General features: G+C 38.4%; 1 protein-coding gene across 1 annotated transcript in view; it reads right to left on the reverse strand.

The window, feature by feature from the left end:
• The window catches only part of col5a3a (collagen, type V, alpha 3a), a 42,891-nt gene extending 39,760 nt beyond the window's left edge, over positions 1-3,131 (reverse strand). The window contains exons 1-4 of the mRNA XM_088437531.1: positions 3,110-3,131; positions 2,043-2,210; positions 1,617-1,827; positions 460-622 (exon numbers count right to left, since the gene is read on the reverse strand). Of these exons, the coding sequence (XP_088293657.1) occupies positions 460-622; positions 1,617-1,827; positions 2,043-2,187 (519 nt within the window). The 5' untranslated portion in view covers positions 2,188-2,210; positions 3,110-3,131. The remainder of the gene's footprint in view (positions 1-459; positions 623-1,616; positions 1,828-2,042; positions 2,211-3,109) is intronic.
• Between the last annotated feature and the right edge of the window lie 13,938 nt (positions 3,132-17,069).

A 17,069-nucleotide genomic window follows, 5' to 3' on the forward strand; every position in this document is an offset into this window, starting at 1 on the left:
GAGACCCACGACACCCTCTGGCCTCTTGAACTACGAATTTTCTCTCAAATCGGATCTCCAGTAGCTTTGAAGTCTGCTCGAAAAATGCCAGTTTGTATCAGATGCTTTGTAATGATGAGCTCTTACGGGTGCAAATTCGTACTGGGCTTGGTGAGCCAAGGCCGTGGGGCGCTGCTGAAGTTCAAACTCAGCCTCTTTGTAAGTAAAGAATCCATTAGTCCAGCATTAATGCATGTGCCAGACGCGTTTCATTTTCAAGTACTGACATTCTATAAAGTAACTCATGCATAAAATCCCCGGAATTTATTTTTCAGCCATTATGCATCAAACATTAGCCCAGTAAATGGGTTTTTGTGATATGACATGCATTTTTAAAAAGTTGGCTCCCTTTCCTTTTTTTTTCCCAGTCAAACCCAACCTGTTAAACTCTCTAACAAACAAATAAAGGGAGGGCTTTACCTCAAATACACCTTCATCTAGTAGTCGTGATCCGAATATGACGATACCCTCCGTGCTGATGGTGGCGTCATCTCCTCGAGTTAGCTTTAGCGTCTGTACCTTGTGACAGTCCAAAAAGAGAGTGACAGACTGTCCCGCTACACTGTAGGCTATCCTATGCCACCTGGAAGAGCAAAGAAGAAAACAGCAGCATGTTTACATTCGTAACCAGCATGTCGAGCTAGCATTAGCGCTGTAAACAAGGCGGTGCTGGCAACAACTGCTACATCGTTTTTTTGACATAGTAGAGAGCGTTACGATGATAACTGTTGCTGTTTTTTAATCTTTTTTTCTTTTAAATCAGCCAACTCATTATAATAAAAAATAGTCAATGAATTTTCATTTACACAGTGCAGGAAAGCTGCTAAATACATATTTTGCACTACATGATATTTTGCACTCTCTTCCTCATATGTACACAGTATCTTCCACTCAATCTATTCCGTAATATGCTCAGAATGTAAGTCTATTCATTTATTTGTTGCCATTATTACCGCCATTATTGCTCTATTACTGTTTTTGTTGTTGTTTTTTGTTTTATTGCCTACCTTATTATTCGCCCAATTATGGAATGTAGTCTGCTCGGGGGAGCTAACGGAATAAGAATTTCACCATGTGGTATTACTATGCATATGACAATAAAACTCGAACTTGAATATTGAAATTTACAATTTACAACCCTCTCATCTACTGTTTTCTAGTGCTATGCTTCATTTAGCTAATCTTATGACCAAATGAGATGAGATCACCAGTAAGATTGAATCAAAATGATAGAAATGTCATGGGGTTTTTTTTTCGATTTGTACAATACACACAAGAAGCAAATGGTGGTGTCGTCCTGGCTTAAAACCAATGTCTTAAATTACTGCCAAAGAAGCACAAAGACGTATCTATTTATTTATTATGTATCTATTTATTTCACAAAATTCATGGGGTGCTACTCTGAGACTGAAATTAGCCATCTTACTTTGAAAAATCAAGGCCTGGTTAAGTTGATGGCATTTTGTTTCGGCATGGCCAAACTGTAGGGACTAATTTCATTTATTAATATAGACTACCCGAGCAAATATGGAAGATATTAAGGAAACGGAAGAGGTACAATCTCTGGAAATACCCACGCTCCATCGGCCAGGTTGACATCCTCGAACGTGGGATACGTTTGGGGCTGCCCGCCCGCCTGGCCCCGATACAGGAAAACGGGCGAAGGGCCCACTTCAAGCCCCAGCTGCTGCACCCCATGCTTGTCATACACGGAGAGTAGGAATGACTGCGATCCCTTTCTGGCTCGCACAGTAGCCATCAGGGAGAAATTTACAGGGAATGTGGACTCTGGAGAGAAGAGGAGGGGAAATGCTTCTAAGTCATACCAAGCGGCAGATATTTTGTTCAAATATACATAGAAGGGATGCACAATTAATCAAATTCAAATTGACACGGCAATAGTATTACATGCTGATTAAAATAAATACACAGAGGACCGTAACAACGACTGAAGAAATTGTTCAGTTCGATTTCAGAGTCAATTTAAAAGGAAAATCTACTACCGGGGAAAAACTGTTTGGTGGGAGCACTGAGCTGGACTTTCTGCTCTATTTTGAAGGCCAGCTGTGTTCCCTCCTTTTCTTTTGGGCTGCCGCAGAGACCAGGATGCACGGACACCCCCTCCATGTTCTCCGACAACTCCAGCATCCGGAGAACGTCTATGGGATGAGCTGGGAATAGAAAGGAAGCAATTGTGGCAGATTTCGGCAACGCTCTTTATTTCATCATTGTCGCGATTAAACACGGCTAATTGTTGTCGCCGAGCCAAAAGAGCGGGATTTAGAGCAGCTGCAAGTCTGTCTTTAAAGTGAACAGATTTCCTGCTCACAAAGTTTCGGAAGAGGCGGTCTTACTGGGAGATTTGGCGGCAGGTGGCCGGGCTTCGTTAGGCGTTATTATGAGATAGCAGAAGTACGCTATCGTGCCTATAATCCTATCGCCGCGCACCTGACAGCTGCATGAGCATCACATTTGGGACGTTTAAGTGGCGGAGAAAAGCGATGTAAAGCCTTATTGTCTTGAAGGCATGGACTTTTGATTTGGGCAAGTTTTTCCCAAGACGTATTTTACATTTTGTTGTTTACGTTTTATTGGATTTCTTTAACTCTTTCAGTGCCATGGACAAGAATTCTTGTATTTTGCAATAGAAATAACAATAGTGAACAATACAATTCGCGTCAAATACTTTTTATTTAGGGAGGGTCTTGAAAATGCTACATATACTGGCCTTCTACAGGTTTTCTTGTCCGATAATGCTTGGCACGCAAGTCATCACGTTGAACTTCACATTTATTTTGGCTCATGTATAGTGTATCATATAGTATCTGTTGAATAATAAATCAACAACAATCTTAAAGTCAGTAAGCTAACATATAAACACTTAATCTATGAATTTACTGTATTTTTAGCCGACATTAGCGGGTTAGCAACAACTAACAACTCCTAACTATAAAGTGCAACCTCTACACAAACGGACACATAAACAGAATAAACACTCATCGCTTACTAAACATAGGCAGTAGCGTGCGTTATCAACATAAATGATAGCAAACTATAAATATGAGCTTACGTTGTCATTCACTATGTCGCCGTAACCAGCCGAATGACGCACAGAGAACGCAAAACAGGAAACGGAAATGCAACGCGACCCGACAAATTAAAAGCATACATTTCAAAATAAGATGACAAACGTCACGAACTCTAACGCTTGAAGAATTCTTTACATATTTCTTAGGTGTAATGTACTTTTTTGCTTTTTTCAATTTTCGTCCATTTTTTTAAAATTATTTTTTATGTTGAAATATTTTTTTATTTTTCCTGGAAAAAAACGCAAAGTACTGAGACTGCGATATCTGAGACCGCGAAGTAGGAGGGATCACTGTATACATTTTACTGTTTCAACTGTGACTGTGGCCTTTTTTAGAGTAAAATGTGACTATAACATTTTCTGTCTACAGATATAATTGTATAAATAATTTGCTGTAAAATTAGAGTGCATAGAGCTCTAATGCGTTTTAGGGCTGAGAATAAATAGCGACTAAGTCAAATAAATTGATCTCACAGATAGGATGACAAAAAATTTGCCCAGAAGCTTCACTGGTTACATGTACATCATCCAGCCAGATTTTACAATCTCTGTAAGCGTCCATTTTGCTGTCACAAAACCAGTCATTACTATTTCAACGTATTAGCCCTCTCTAATTCGGTGATTCTAAAATGGGGGTTTGTGAAGTTGCTTCAGATTTTAACTGTGCCTCTGGTTTTTAATGTCGTGGATGGAACAGTACGGTTTTCAAATTAAGAGCAAATGAACTAGAGCATGAAGCAACTTATTGCAACTTACAACTTTGGAAAATGTTGCATATTTTACGTTTTCTAAGGATGTACGTTGTCCTTTTGGGCGCAATTTTCCAAAAGACGAATTCATAGTGCACTCAGTTGAACCCTCAATTCCATTCTTGTTATTTTCCATCAAATTGCTATCTTCACGCTTCTGGCTGTCTAAAATGACCTTACAGTTAAGCGTTATGGCACCAGCTGTTGTTTTGTCATGCAGATGTGTTTTCGTGTGAATTCAGAGCTTTGTATACAGCCAATAGCTAGGGGCGCCATTTAAAGTAACTCGTTAGCACTCAGCTTCTGAAAGTAGCCTCCTCCGGGCGAAATTGCCTTCCAAATTCATTTTTCTTTCTCCATATGGTGCGACTTTGCCATTACCGAGAAGTAGCACATTACATTTTTTGCCATTTGCACAGCAAACAATGTTTATGCCAAGTGGCTTAGAGCGCTCTCAATCCCCGAGCGTTGCAACAAAAGCAGCAAATAGGATCAACTGAGAATCACGGCCAGCCAATGAGAAAACGGGATGAGAAATCTAAACATTAACATTGTGGCTGTAAACAATTGAAAGTTCTGCAACATATGTTGGTTAAGATTTTCCGACATAATCCCCATCAAATATGTTATCGCGTAATTTTAAACACTACCGATGTTTGTTTGTACCGGCACGTCATTTAATTTACAGCAAACACATCAGAACTTGATTTTCTATCCTTGCGGGTTCAAATTACAGCCTTGAGAACTGCGCTGATACATATTCAACTTGCTTGGGGCTAAGTGTCATTAAAACGTAGGGGTACTTCTTGCCAGAATATTTTATCGCCCCCAGTTGACTTCTTGCATCACATCATGTCTGGGATCAAATCTTTAATGTTTATATTCAGATGGCTCGTTAGTCCAATTCCCCCGGTGAGCTCTTTCTTGCTCTCCTTTGATTCCTCGCTGCAAATCAATTTCCGTTGGGAAAAAAATAAAAAGCTAAACGAGCGTAAAGGAGTGGAAGGTCAGTATCTCATTAAATGATCCCGATTGCCAAGCAGAAAGATTTTAGAGGCTCGTATTTACCGGCTGCTACATTTGAGCTCATTTAGTCAGTTTTCAACTTGACAAATCGTGGGAATTCTTTGCTTTATTTAGCGATGATTGCAAATGAAAGCAAATGATTGTGGCTTTTTTCAGTCCGATACCGGTTCGAGTTCTCAACTCTTTGTTATTCATGATAATGATACCAAGTTAGTCATACCACTAGTTAGGGCTTGGAAATAGCAGTTTTACTGGATGATTAGAATTTTAATGCAAGTAATAAACCTAACAAACATCGGTTTAAAGGTTTGATTTATTCAGAAATACATACTGCACTAAATAATCAGATGACAATAATGTTTACCGTTTTTTTTAAGTTGGTTTTAACATAAACCTTACATTCATAGCTTGTGCATAAATTGCCTAAATAGCAATAGAAATTATTGTAAACACATCTTATAAAACACCCGTTCATCATTCTGGCACTTGAGAAAAACCTAAAAAATTTTAAAACGTTGAATTAGTTCAATTAATTTGATTTATTGCCTAGCTCTACTGTGAGTTTGAGACATAAAATTTCTACTCAAGCAATGACAAATCATTTTAAAGAAAAGCTAAGAAGAAAATAGCTCCAAAATAAACTAGCTAATTTAGGATTTAAATGCAAAATAAAAGCAACAATTTTTAAAAACAATAATATATAGCTTTTTTTTCTGTATGAGTTTGAAATATCCGGCTGCATTTGAATGCAGCATATGTCTCATCATGTCAGCAGCTACTGAAGATTTTGATGTGTCAAGCTAATTGTAACGCAACCAGCGTCCCAAGGAAAAACGTCAAAATAAAAGACTGCTTGCATCGCACAAGTGAGTTGGAAATAGAATACTTTTTTGAAAAAAATTGTTTTAGAGTTTTGGCCCATCTTCAGCAATATACTTACAGAGGTTTTTGGGAGCAGTTTTGTCAATCATTGAGGTGCAATTTTCTAATTTTGTTGCGCTTTTTTGGGGAGCAGTTTTATCCCAGGGGCCTGAAGTAACAATTTAAAAAAATAATAATATATAGCTTTTTTTTCTGTATGTGTTTGAAATATCCGACTGCATTTGAATGCACCATATGTCTCATCATGCCCTCATCTACCGAAGATTTTGATGTGTCAAACTAATTGTGACGCAATTAAAACTTCAAAATAAAAGACCGCTTTCTTGTTCATTGGTATCGGACGCCACCGGTATCGTTCGTGGTAAGCATCAATACCTTAAAATAAAGCTAGTATCATCCCAATACAAATGCTCATCCCTAATGTTATGGTTGTCCCTCTAAAAATATGTTCATGTTAGTACATTAGTACATTTGGTGTTGAAATCCAAAGAAAATAGAGGCTGAGCAGCAGCCTGGAATAGATTGCACTCGATTTGCTCAAATTGACTGTTTTGCAACTTTGACAACAGTAACAAAATGCATCTGCACCAGATTGCACCGCTGTGTGAAAACTTATCTCGTTTGCAAATCAGGGGAGGAAATACATGTAGAATGTGAAGGATTTTTCATCCAGTGATTGCAGCTCTGATCCTCACCAAATGGCCTTTGAAGCAACTCAATGAGTATTTCCTTGCAGATGGTTCATTGCAAACATGACAATCTGTCACTGCTCGCCTTCAAATATATAAGTACACTTCTTCTTGGACTTCTCGGGTTTTCCCACCCCCCCCCCCCCCCCTCTCGAGTGTGTGTGTTTGCCCAAAGCAAAACATACTCGTGCAACAAGACACTATTGACCTTCTGGCATGTTTAAGATAAAGCAAAGAGAGAGTACGTATGTTCAACGGCGCAGAAAAAAAAAGACATCTTCGGGGAAAAGCAAAAATCCCAAGCACGAAAAAACATGTTGCTATCTTTGTGTTACATCTCTTGCGATTCACGCAAGCGATAAAAAGACTTTTCACACCCGAGTGTGCAGAATAAACTGGGATGGATTTGGCAAACACGACACGGGAAAAAAAAAGCCTGACTTGGAATGAGGAGGATACAATTATGTTAATGGTTTGTTGGAGCCTCTTTACCTGAAAAGCTCATTGTTGACTTTTCTGCTCTGTGGTTTCGCTGTGGAGCATATTTGAAAATATCTTAACATCCCTACGGACTGAGCAATGTTTTTAAATCTTACAACAAGGTCAGAGAACATGGGAAGAAGCGCAAGCATCCATTAATTCAATTTTACACTACAATATGTAAGAATGCATACGCATACTTTATAAATCATCCCTCTGGCTCGCTTGTTATCGTCTGTGCGAAGAGCGATTAGCAAAAATGCCACCCGACGGGCCAATTCCCTTTCTGGTTTGACACTTGACGTAGCCAAACTCCTCTGCAACGTTTGAGTCATGCGTGAACATAATGTGTTCTCTGTGTTTGTGTCCCAAAAACATCTTGGAAAGATCCCGCCATGACTCACACCACCTACACATCCCAGTCCAGGCTGAAAAATACCGCTAGGCCTCATACAATGCTACACTGTAAACTGTGAACTATTGCACATGGGAGCGACGGAGGGAATTGAACAAGAAAGCCAGCCAAGAGGAATCTAGGCGACGGGAGTTTCCCATCATTCTTTGGACCGCGCCCTGTATAAGAGCGGAGGAGGGGGGAAAAATGGATGATTGAAGTTCAATTTACTGCTTGGAGATGTGTATCTGTGTCAGATTGGGAGTTGCATGACAGTAGGTGGAGTACGTGTACATCAAATGAAAATGGATTTAAGTCCAAGATTATTTCATGACAGACATCCTGACGTATGTAGAGTCTTAAAAATAACGAACATAAATCAAATCAAAATAAGCAGATATACAGCAAACGAGGAAAAAATGTGTTTGCTGACAGGGTGGATATTTGTGGCTAAAGTTAGCATATAATGAGCTCATGGCCTTGACTATTTAAGAAATGTTTTGATTTCTTAAATGTTTTTATTTCAGTTTGTGTTTTATATGACAGAACGGACATTTGTGGCTAAAGTTAGCATTTAATGAGCACAAGGTGAAGCTTGACTTAGTAACCTGATTTGGTTAGCAATCCCACTGTTTACCAAATAATTTAATTTCTGAGATTTTTGTACAGTTTACTACGACAGATTGGACATTTGTGGCTGAAGTTATCATTTTATGAGCACATGGCGACCCTTGACTTAAAAATTTGATTTGGCGAGCAATATGACTGTTTGCCAAATATTTTAATTTCTGAAATGTTTTTATATCATTTGATATATTACGATGACAGAATGGACATGTTCAGGTTCACAACTTTAAAATACGCATATATTTGCTTAATATTAGTGTAAATATTAAATCAATTTGTGTCTAAAGTTAGCATTAAATAAGCACATGGTGAGTCTTCACTTAGCAACTTGATTGGGTTAGCAAGCTGATTGTTTACTAAATATTTTGATTTCTGGAACATTTTTTTTCAGTTAAATTCTATGACAGAGTGGACATGTTAAGATTCACAACATCTAACTAAGCATTTACCCAATAAGTGTAAAAATTAACTGTAAAACCAGCCTCCATTGAAGGAAGACAAAATGATCATCATACCACTGAAAACAACAAAGGGTTGCTTAAAGGGATGGCTATCCAATAACGACAGAGTGGACAAATATTTCAGGGATGTGCAAAATCGATGATGAAATAAAATATACAGTACATGAACAAAATAACTTGTTTTATCAAATATATTATACCTTGACAGTTAAAAAATAGCATGTCTAAAATTCAGCCTCTTCATTTGTGTCCACTGTCATGCTCACAAAGAGCAAAAGTTAATTGCATTTCATTTGCACCTGAGACATCATTTAAAAGGCCAGGATGTACTCTACTCTGTGTTCTATGACTTAGTCGGGTAGCTCAAATGAGTAGAAAGTCATAAATCATAAACAAATGTCCACTAAAGTGGACACAAATGAATAGGTGGGAGCTCACTGGGATCTCTTTTCATAGCTAGTGTATCTTCGCCCAAATACAAATGCCGCAAGTATGCATTTGTGAACCGGATTTAAAATGAATGATTTCATTTGAAGTCGTCTGTGACCACCTCCACAACGGCGCAGCCCTGCCTCTCACATGTATGTTCCAAATTTTAAGCGGTTTATCTCATACCTAATACTGTTGTTGTTCGGATGTTTTCGAAATAAAGGCAAAATTTCAGATTTTTCTTGCTATTAGCCGTAATTTCACTTTTTTTTTTTTTTTTACCAGTTCTTACTTTCTAAATTCAACTTTCAGCTCATTTTTGCATCTTTGTTTATTATATTTATAAAAAAAAACTGAAAATTATTTTTGTTATCCTCCTTTAATCCCTACATTTTCACATTGTTTGACCAATTCAAACTTTCCAACATTGAATTGTTCAGCTCATCCCTCCCTACAATTATTTTCCCCAAATAGAAAGCAAAAAAAAGATTTTTCAAAATTCATGCGTTCACATGAAAGCGCTTCATTTAGTAGTGTTAAATTAGATGTTGCGTTTCGGAATTCTTCTTTTAAGAGGAACCCTTTTTAATTCATGACTGCGCTCTTCACAGGTGACGTTCTCCCAGGGATGTGTTGACTTTTTATCTCCACCGTGTACTCTAACAAAACAAGCTCAGTAGCTTGTCAAAGCCGATTATATCAGCATAATATCATCAGAAAGCAATTTGCACCTCCGCCCTTGTCCAATTTCCTCTCAGACGTTTATTCCTCCGACTCTTTACCCGTGTTGGAGGGCACCAAAGAAATAACAGTGAGTTAATTTTACATCACCACAAGAAGCCGGTTCGCTTGAAGAATCCAAAATGAGAAGCAAGAGGTTATCGCAATCGCCGGCTGGGCTCGGGCCGCTTTGGGGTCTGCTTTTAGTTATCGTCGACAGCGTCGGAGCGTGTCGAGACGAGAGCTTGCGAAAGGGCTGGGAAAGATTTGGAACATATTCTCTGAGGATACGCTTCATGCGGTGGTGAATATCAATATGAGAGCGGTGATGAAAGCAGGCGTTGAGATAATATTTCATGAGAGCGGTTGAAAGCGGATGACTTCTTTCGTAGTATTTGTCTTTTTACGACGGATTTAGGTCAAGCGTGCAGGCGCGCGGTGATCGTTTAACTTTTGATTTGGAGCGGGAATATCAGTTGATGCCAACCGAAAAGCCATATCACAATTTTCTCGACGAGCTGGATAACATCAAAACCGCATACTTCACTCTCCTGTTTGTTCACTGCTCGTGTTTGTTGACAAGACGATGGGACGGTGGGCCAAAAAGCTGACGGACCCTTCGAGAAAACACCTGCCCCTCAAGGCCCAAGCACATGTTTTTACTTCTACTTATGGAATTTGAGAGAAAACATCATTTTGAGTCATCTTTGCTTTAGCCACAGTTTCCGTTGAATACCCTGAAACGGGCGCTCAAATTATCGACCGCGGTCAACCGTCCAGGTGCTGCCAACATTAGGTGGCGTTGTCCGATCTCCTGCCAATGTTCACTCTCGATTTTGTTTTGTTGTTCAGGATGTTGCTACCTTCTACAACCGGCACTTTTATATATTCATTCAATTTTTAGAGTTGCTTATCCTCACAAGAGGCGCAGACTTTGGGCAGTAATCGGGGGACACACAGGACACACAGAAACAAACAACTATTCACGCACCCAATCGCACCCAAGGACAATTTTGTATGTCCAATTCAGCTGCCATGTATGGTTTTGGAGTGTGGGAGGAAGCCAGAGTGCCTGGAGAGAACCCATCCAGGCTCGGGGAGAACATGCAAACCTCACACTTGCTCTATGCCTTGCACTTTATAGTATTAGGAATGCATTTTTTAGGCTGTCTCTCTATATCACAGGTGTCAAACTCGTGGCCCGGGGGCCAGATCCGGCCCGCCACATCGTTTTATGTGGCCCGCGAAATGCTAATAATGACTTCAAGTTTCTTGCTAAAGTACTAAACTTGCAAGTTGTCTTCAACTTTTAAAAGTTATGCGGGGGGCAAACAACCATTTTTCTGTTCCCAATCTCTCTTTTGAACAGTTTTTACCGACCTCTGATTTCAAAACTAGCAATGTGCGCGACAAATTCGAAAATTCATTTGACTTTACAGTTATTCAGGCTCTCTGACAGAAACTATAATGACAATGTGGCCCACTATAAAAATGAGTTTGACACCCCTCCTCTATATGATGTGTATATGATGAATGTTTTGCACACCACTGTTATTTTTTATTTTGTCATCTGGTTTTATGTAGGAACTAAAGATGAAAATAAGCAACTCGCTAAATATGGTGCAGCTATATTTTCCCCCCGTGATCAATGTAATTGCACGATTAAACAAAATAAGAAAGGAACAAAAGCTATCAAGGCCGTTGGTATCATACATTAGGGGTTTTGGTGCAGTTTACTTGAAGCTTTAACTGGCCTTCTCACATTATTTGGCTGTTTTACTACAATAGAGTAGATTGACGGGCAGTGCATTCTCCTTTGTATTTCAATGCATAGATCTCATCCCATTCCTTTAGTTTACTGCCCGGTCAATGCGTCCATCATTCCTGGGTCATCATACTCTTTGTTCAGTGATATCACTGCAAAAGAGGATGTGTTGATTTATTAAATTGGTGTTGAGCTGTATCGGCTGCCATGTTAGGTCATTAAGTCAATGGAAAAGTAGATCTCGGGGCGAAAAAAGTGCGGGCACGGTTTGGGTATTGGAGGAGGATAACTACAGGTAACCTGTTCCTCATAAATGTCTCGCGCATTATACCTTTAACAGCTACAAGCACGTGTCAGCTCTCTTCAAGCATGTGCATACATGACCATTCGACCCCAAGCTGTCACTTCTATACGCTCATAAATCTGAACACTGCGTTGCAGCCATTCCACTTCTAACAATTGATGAGAGTGTGCATACCAGCCATATCTTATTTTGCCACCATAATAAATGTATGACTTATACATAATGCGGGTTTTTAAACCGAGCATTATCTTCTATTCGGAACGGTCGATCAAAGATATTATAGTACAGTAGTTGGAAAATGACAGAAAAAACTATAAATTTTCGAAAATAAAACCATTTTTATTGACAAAATCAATACGTTTAGAGAAAACTAACTGAAATTGAATTTTACGTTTATAACTAGTAATAGGCAAGTACACTTTATATCGCAAGTACCGATACCTAATTTCAAGGTATCGCTACGTGCAATGGAAGTGCATAATTTCACCATTGTGAACTAGGAATGACAAATTAGAAGATTAGAAATTTAATTGAAATGAAATTGCAATATTGGGATTTATAAGTCTTTAATATTAAGTTAGAAACTTAAGGGGCAAAATTGCCCCGTAGAAACAAATGCCAGCAACCATGGAGAAACTTTTTGAGGACACCCTAAGCCGACAGGTTCGGCACCCAGAGAGGGCCGAACACTAATGGCATTGTGTTCCGATTTGGATTCTGCAGTATCGCCAATTTGTCCCACGGACAGCTGCTCGAAGCATCGAGTAAGCTCAGATGCTGCCTGAGGGGATGAAAAAGATTTTCCTCCATGCGGCCATAAAGCATCACTTGACCTACAAAAGGATTTGACCCACTTATTTTTTTTTTCACCCTAAAAAATATATCGATCTGTATCCAAGCAACCTAGTGAGGAAAATATTCTTGGTCCTTTGTGAAAAACAAATAATATCACTGCCGTACTGAGGACTCAGGGGAAGTTGAGTGTCTGATTTGCTGCCCCCTGGTAGCACGCATCATTAGCACCACAATGGTTTCATTGATATCTTGTCTTGTCCATTTTGTCCAAGGAAAACAGCACGGTTGATTGCATCCTTAACAAATGCATAAGACATCATTGGAAAGGCCAGAATGTCCTCTGTTGAGGACACGAGGAAGTAGCAGGGTAGCTCCAGAGTCAAAAGCTACAGACAAGAAAAAATCCTCTACAGTGGACACACATGGAGGGATTAGTGATAGTTTAGCACCTGACAAAACATTTCTCTGCCCGACACTTTAAGAATGTCGGAAAATCCACAATAAAAGGCCGGGACGGACTACACAGACACGTCCACTCTCCTGCTGTTATCACCTGCGCACAAAGACGGCACCGACGGCCACGTTATCAGTCAGCGCCACCTTAAATCCGAGCGGGCGCTATGTCCAAGTCAGCGTCACTTCACAGGCCCTCATAAGAGAGCCAGTGGACACTGCAGCAGCTGTGAATGTGATTACAAGCACTTGGCTTTCTTCCTGCGTCTATCACGATATTGTTTCAGCCGGTGGATTCAATCAAGTCAGCAGTGACGTTTTTTTTTTTTTTTTTTGAATAGTGGGAAGAAATTAAAAAGTCAGGCTATCACCATTGAAATTAAGGCAATAATTTAACTTTGTGGACTATGGGAAAAGTATATTTGTTTGGATGAGAGCTTCTGAACTAGTTGTGGTACTAGCATCATCATCATCATCATTATCTCAAAATGTAACTCGTAACTCAATAGGATTGTACTCTTATTGCAGGATGATGCCTAGATCTCAAGTGGGACTCCTGAGAGCAGCTCCTCCCCAAGAACATCAGTACGGCACTAATATTCATCATCATATGCATAGAATATGTGGTGATTGCTATCAAATTTTCTGCCTGTTGTTGCTCAACTAACCCGAACCCTAAGGGTTAAAGCACCAGGACGTAGATGCTAATTAGCATTACCATTAAACTGTCAAAACATTTCTTTAAGCAGTTGTTTTAATCAGTTACCGTTTATGTTTTTGCGTACAATAATGAGATATTATGCATCCGGCTTCTTGTGATCGGTAAATTCAAATTAAAAAAAAAAAAATGTCCCTATGACTCCTTTGATCAAAGTAAAGTGATACGTGATTGGCAAAAATGCTGAGCGTTGATTTTCAAAATAAAAGCAAATACTTGACTTTGATTCGACACAAAAAATCATTCTTTGAAAGGATGACAACAGAGGAAAGTAAATACTGCTGCAATTCTGAGCATAGGATGATTTTAAATTTAAAAAAATGTTTCTAAGTGAATAATCAATTATTGAAAAATAATTATAAATTAATTTTTGCACCTACACTTTTTTTTAATGGTAAACTTCAACTCAGACAGGAATACATTGATGAATCGTTCACTATTTGGCGCTTATAGTCAAGTGCGATGAGGTCACCGTCACCCTTGCGAAACAAAAAATGGGTCAAACAGCAGCTCATATGTTAAAGAACTCCCAAATTAGGTCACTCATATCTCAAGGCACCACTGTATTTAGTTGGCAGTGAGTTTGCCGATAAAGGACTTTTTCATGGCTTAGACCTTTGCATTGATCCGGCCTCCATTAAACCCCTTGAGTGCTCCGGATGAATTAACATATGCAAGCTGGATTTTAAAACGTTTAAAACAAAAGTCTGTCACTACAAAATGATACAAAACAGTAGTCAGCCTTAACACTGTACACTCAAGTTTAGCCTTAGTGTAATTGCAACCACAAGACGTGATTAAGTGAGCAATAAGGAGGCTCCTCTTAAAAAAAAAGCAGGAAAAAAATGCCAAATAGCCCTAAGTGAGGCAGTTTTATACAGTGTGCGAGCACGCAACAGATCCATGCCAGGAATTTTAATCTACTCCCTTTAAGTCAGTTGTTCAGCTCTTTCGCAAGCCAACGCGAAAGTCTTTCGCAGTCAAGCGACGCCGCTCGCACGCACACGCCAGCGTGACGTCACACGTTTGCACAAGCGCACACCTGATCACAACCTGCACCGGGATTGCTGTCTTCTCAAGAACTTTGCAAAGACTTCCTGTGGGAAATCTAAATTACTTGCATAAGGAAAAAGCCGTTTTATGATCGGAAATGTTTAAAACAAAAAATTTTCTCTCATTGGTTATCCTTCTATTTTTTTAAATCATTTGTGTCCGCCGTTGTATCAATTTTGTCTCAAAAACGGCAAATACATGAAAAATCGTTAGAAAGGCCAGGATGTCCTCAAACGAGGACACTAGGACTTAATAGAGTATCCTGTATAAAAACATATAGATTAAAAATGGACACAAATAAACAGACTGGGTCTCAGGAAGACATATATTGACTTCAGATTTACCATCTTAAATGGTGACTTGAATGGTCCTTCGCAGTGGACATAAACTCAGCAAGACACCAAATACATGAAACATCATTAGGAAGACAAAATGTCCTCAATTGAGCACAGTTTTCCTTTGTTGTTGTTTTTTCCTTTTATTTTTAATTTGCGTCCTCAGTTGTGTCCATTTTGTCTCATCCAGATGGCAAATACATAAAACATTAAAAAGGTTAGGATGTCCTCAAATGAGCACACAAGGACTCGGGGTATCTTGAATGAGTCACGATCAATACGATATGTCCACCACAGTGGACACAAACTCCTCAAGATGGCAAATAAATGAAACTTCATTAGAAATGTCTTCATTAGATGTCCTCAACTGAGAACAGCATTACTTTGTTGTTGTTTTTTTTATGCATTTTGATTTTTTTAATTTGTGTCTTATATTGTGTCCATTTTGTCTCAAGGAAATACATGAAACATTATAAAGGCCAAGATATCCTCAAATGAGCACACTAGGATTTGATAGAGTATCTTGAATGAGTCAGAAGATAAAGATCAAAGTAAATGTCCACCAAAATGGACACAAAGATCTCATGAAGACATGCATATATTTACTTAAGATATACGTTACCAGCTTGAACGGTGGTGAACTGCAGTAAAATAAGAGCCAATAGCCATAGTGTCCCATTCCTTAAAAAGTGCTCCATCTTCCCAAATCTTGAGGGTCCCCCCCTTCCACCAACACTGCAAAAAGTTGTCAAGCACTAAGCAGCCATGAATGTATCAAAAAAGTTTGAAAAAAAATCTCAAATAAAAAGCCAGCGGTCGCTTCCGCCGGCTGGACTTTCGGGGAGGTTGTTTTGTTGTGGTGGCTCCTCTCAAGATCCTCTTCGAGGTTTCTCATTCAATTTCTCCTCCTCGCCATCACTCCTCCTCCTCCCCCTCCCAAAGGTGGGCGTCTAGGAGAAGCCTCGTTTCCCAGCTCAGAGGAAGCCCCCGTCATTATTAGCGCATAATTTGCTCGGTCGCACCTCTTAAGGCAATTATTATCCACTGGGGTGATATACGGATCGTCTCTGCTAATCTACTCTGGTTTTTGTCTGTTTGAGGTTTGCGGGGTAATTTGATGTAATGGCTGTAATTCCGCGCATGCTTGTAAGTCAGCTGTTTAAAAAAAAAAAAAGTGCACAATATAGGCATTGTAGTTCTGATGGTCTGCAACCCAGAGTTCAATTCATGACTCCTCCCAAAAAACTCAAAATGATTCATCAGACCATACAGAAAAATAGTCTCTACTTGCACTTAAATAAGATTTTTTTTTTACATCAATTTTACATCCAAACTTATCATATAATGGTGAATTATATTTACGAATACAATAAACATGCAACAAATTCATACGCTAATTTCAATAATATAAAATAAATGTATGTATGTATAAGTTCATCTTCCAATAGGTAATTTGAAAGGACAACTTGTGTTTCTGTCATGGAATTTGAAGGTAAAAAGTACCATTTGTTGATACCTGAAGAAACTTTTTTAAGATGTTTCAAATATCCTGAAGTGCCTTCACATATTTGCTGTGGTCATTTAAACCCGCTGATATGACACGAAAAACACGATACGGTGAGTATGAGACCACGTAAAATGCACGACACATCTAATGCAGTAGATAATATATATATATATATATATATATATATATATATATATATATATATATATATATATATGTATATATATATATATATATATATATATATATATATATATATATATATATGTATATATATATATATATATATATATATATATGTATATATATATATATATATATATATGTGTATATATATATATATATATATATATATGTATATATATATATATATATATATATATGTATATATATATATATATATATATATATATATATATATATATATATATATATATATATGTATGATGAAAGACTGACATGTTGTCACCATATGGGTGAAATTTCAGCTCCCCAGTGTCTTCTCTCAATGCTCTGCCTTTGATGTGAAATGCCTTGGCTGTAAAGATCAAATGA

The sequence above is a fragment of the Hippichthys cyanospilos genome, chromosome 16 (genome assembly GCF_059441005.1).
Source record: "Hippichthys cyanospilos isolate Australia breed blue-spotted pipefish chromosome 16, RoL_Hcya_1.0, whole genome shotgun sequence".
NCBI lineage: Eukaryota > Metazoa > Chordata > Actinopteri > Syngnathiformes > Syngnathidae > Hippichthys > Hippichthys cyanospilos.